Source organism: Cryptomeria japonica, chromosome 1 (genome assembly GCF_030272615.1).
Source record: "Cryptomeria japonica chromosome 1, Sugi_1.0, whole genome shotgun sequence".
Classification (NCBI taxonomy): Eukaryota; Viridiplantae; Streptophyta; class Pinopsida; order Cupressales; family Cupressaceae; genus Cryptomeria; species Cryptomeria japonica.
Window position 1 is genome coordinate 576,329,915 of NC_081405.1, and position 3,694 is coordinate 576,333,608.

The window sequence follows — 3,694 nt, forward strand, 5'->3', positions numbered from 1 at the left end:
TTGAAAATGATTGTGGACATACTGGAAAAATCACAGCATGATGGCCTGATAGTGGACCTTGATGTGAACAGAGAAAAAACCAAAAAAAGGAATCTTGCCTGTCCAAGAGAACTAGAGCCAATCTGAAAAGAAAGGAGAAATTCTCTAATCAAGAGCTTCAAGACCTAAAAATATTGGCCCAACAGATGAACAATCTAGAGATTGAAATAGCTGAGACTATTAAGTCTTTAGGTTAATGATTTTTTGGTTTTAGTTTTAGCTATATTTTTGTCTGGTCTACTATCTTTTTGTCTATTTGACAACATTTCTATGTTGGTGATCTTAGATTGTTTATTTTAATTTTTTGTTTGTAACTTGGTGGTTTTGGGTCCCTATAAAACCTGCTTTTTCCCTAATTAAAAACTGTGGGGAAAAGTTACAACGCCTAGGAAAAAAAAATTTAACACAAGAGACAAAACAAAACTCGACCAAAAGTGACTAAACATAAACAACATAAAAGATTAAGAAATAATATTTTTGGTTGATGTCAATTTCTCTTGAATCCAACTGTTCTAATATCACATAAAGGCCTATCATTAACCTACATAATATTCCTTTCTGACCTCTTCGGATAGACCTTTTAAAAGATTACTTTCAACTAAAATATGAGCAAAATATGAGCAAAAGAAGTTTGACTAAAGTCTTTGGTCATAGATTCTAACTTGAACAATCTACCTAAAATATTACCAATAGTATTATTAGCTTCATGAAGCTACAAATGAAGGAGAAGGCAATCTTAACCACACATGTATCAATAGAATATTTTGAAGGATTGAAAGAAGAATCTTAGGGGTGAATTGAGAGTTGATATAAATTTGTTAATAATAATTCAATTATATTAACTTATCATTGATTTGACACTAAGATTATTAGTTATTGAATATACTGTGTAAGTGTGTTATTTTCTAGAGGATACTTTGCTTATGTTCATTTAGCCTGAAACTACTGAAGGTAAAAAATTTTACTACTATGAATTACAGCAAAATCCCCTCTTCTATAGGCACTAAGTTGTTAGATGACGATCTTCGGTATAATTGAATTCTTTCAACAAAGGGTAAGAGTTGAGGGTCTAGTTCTTCTCAATTGGACCTCTAGATGGATCAATCAATAACTAAAATTTAAGATTTCGGACGACAAGCAAGGACTCAATGTCCACTTTTGATGTTGATATAATATTAATGTAGTTCATCTTATCCATATAGATTCTTAATCTCCCTAACATCCATATATCTACAATTTAGGGTTAATCATTAAAACCACAAGCGTGGTATGTAATTCTAATAACTCACACAAAAATTAACTTATCACGATTAGCAGATGTCAACATAGAGTCTAAAATACTTGAGTTTTGTCGAATAAAAGTCCACTAATCATATAATACAGATATGATCTTAGATTATTTTTGCACCCACAAATTTAATCTTAAATGACGAAATAATATTTAGAGATTGATATCGACGTTAAGAGACGAATGATGAACAAACTAAGATTCATGCCATCATTCATCGACCAGCATACGAAATAGACGTTTAAACGAAGCCTTCAGTATGCTGACGTTCTGCAAATGGGACATTGATTTTGCCTCTTTAGCCATCGTTGGACGCATTTCCTATGAAATATGTGGTTCTCATTACAACGCAAATGGCATGCCTCTTCTGCCACTTCAAAATCAGATAAACAAATTGCACACATGATAACTTCACTTAGATGATTCTTGGAAATCGTTATTGTAGGCAGAGCTTCTATACCTTGTCTCAACTCTCTTTTCCTCCGATTTCCTGATCTTTCGTCCGTATAGTAAAAACAGCTTTCGCCAATCAACCTTAGTATTTCGGATAAAAGAAAATCGAGTTTTCTCTTTGGGTCACAATAGTTGTTGCATCCAGACATGGGATTGTCGCATACACAGTAGGTCACATTGTCAGAAAAGTACTCTGCTTGTAATGAATCGAAAACACCACAGAACAGATTAATATGGAACCCAAAGTGATTAATTTGATTTTGTGGGTCTGCTCTGAATGCTTCATTGAATCTGATCACGTCATCTTTCAATGCAAGAGCACGATTGTTTAAGTCGGCAAAATATCTCCTCAGATCTTCTCTGCCATTGCCACTATCTCCTGCATTATTATTAATGATCCGATCTACCCCTTGTTGCCGTGACATTTTCTTAATAGATTAATGGACAAGAATTTACAAATCGCTGAGGAATAACGAATGAATTTGATCTCATGCTTCTTTATATATATCCTACCAATAAAATAAGAACTGAAAGCCAAGAGACGTGAACGCTTAGAGAACGGGGCATCTGATATCTAGTTTTTCATGCAAACCAATTAACATTAATATAAAATACTATATTTTTCTTTGAGAATATAATGATTATTATGTAAGGTGACCTAAGACAATAAATAAATTTAAGGTTGCAACTTTAATGTAGTCCTCCTTTTAGTCTAGTACTTTGTGTGATTTAAGAATGTTGTACTTCACACATAGAAAATATTATTTTAATAAAAAAAATAATAATTTATGTCAAATTATCATATTGATTATTTTGAAGTTTACGAGAATCAACAATCCAAATTATTCTTTTTAATGTTTATCAATACTTTATTTTTTTTATCATTTTGAATATTATTTTAAACTTATTCTTCTAATTAGATATATTAAGATAATGCTCAAACAATTACATAATAGCCATTAGACAAAATAAATGGACCTCATGAGCAATGAGACTACCAAAAACTAGAGACTTAACAAAATAAAATAGATCAGCAATGAAAAAAAAAGATACAAGGATTGGGACAAGATCAAAAAACACAAATAAATAAGATGTTGGTTTCCAAAAAGACTCAAGCCCTTCACTACCTACCACTCCTTATTGAGTAGATTGATCTTGTATATCTCCTTTATTGCAAAGACCTCCTAATGGGGAGGAGAATCTAAAGTAACATTAACATTATTTTTTTGGGAAAAAATGAGTATAATCAACCACCATATTATCTTTTTCGCACCGAACTTTCTTCTGATCTAACTCCAACTACTAAACTTCCATAACTACCATCATTTTTTTTACCATTTACTTGCTAAATGTCACAATGTCCTCCATATTTTTCACCATTTTATTAATTTTTACTTGAAAGTCAGTAAAAGTCTTCTCTATATTAGTTTTATCCTCTTCAAACACTATTTTAACCTTAATAGAATTTATCTATTTCTCCAAGATAGCCCACTTGTCTAGTTTTTGTACCAACCCCTTCATAGAAGCCCTAAAAATTATCATCAATAACTTGTAAATGCCAATCCATAAACTTAGTATCAGCCTCAACTAGAGCCTCCAATTTTATATTCTTCATATTTGCCATATGGTGTTGTGCTACTTGACATTTTAGGCTTTTCCATGTAGTGTTGTGCGACTTGAAATTTTAGGATCTCATTTTGAAGATTATAAGAAATATATAATTTATTTAACTTTAGAGAAAAGCTCCTCACAAAGATTACGGAAGTCATTTAATTAGGAGAATGAATTAAACAAGTTAAATTAGGGACCTTCTTCTGAGTTGGTGGCCCAAAATTTTAACACAAAAGTTTCCAGGTGATAAATTACATGTGGGGGACCACTCAGAGGTAGTGTCATTAGACATTTCTTTCAAAA

The 3,694-nt window shown here is 31.7% G+C and overlaps 1 protein-coding gene across 1 annotated transcript; it reads right to left on the reverse strand.

Annotated features, from left to right (window-relative positions):
• Positions 1-1,581: 1,581 nt before the first annotated feature.
• Positions 1,582-2,205, reverse strand: LOC131858104 (uncharacterized). The gene has a single exon (XM_059211094.1). It carries the CDS (start codon positions 2,203-2,205, stop codon positions 1,582-1,584), a length of 624 nt encoding a protein of 207 aa, XP_059067077.1.
• Between the last annotated feature and the right edge of the window lie 1,489 nt (positions 2,206-3,694).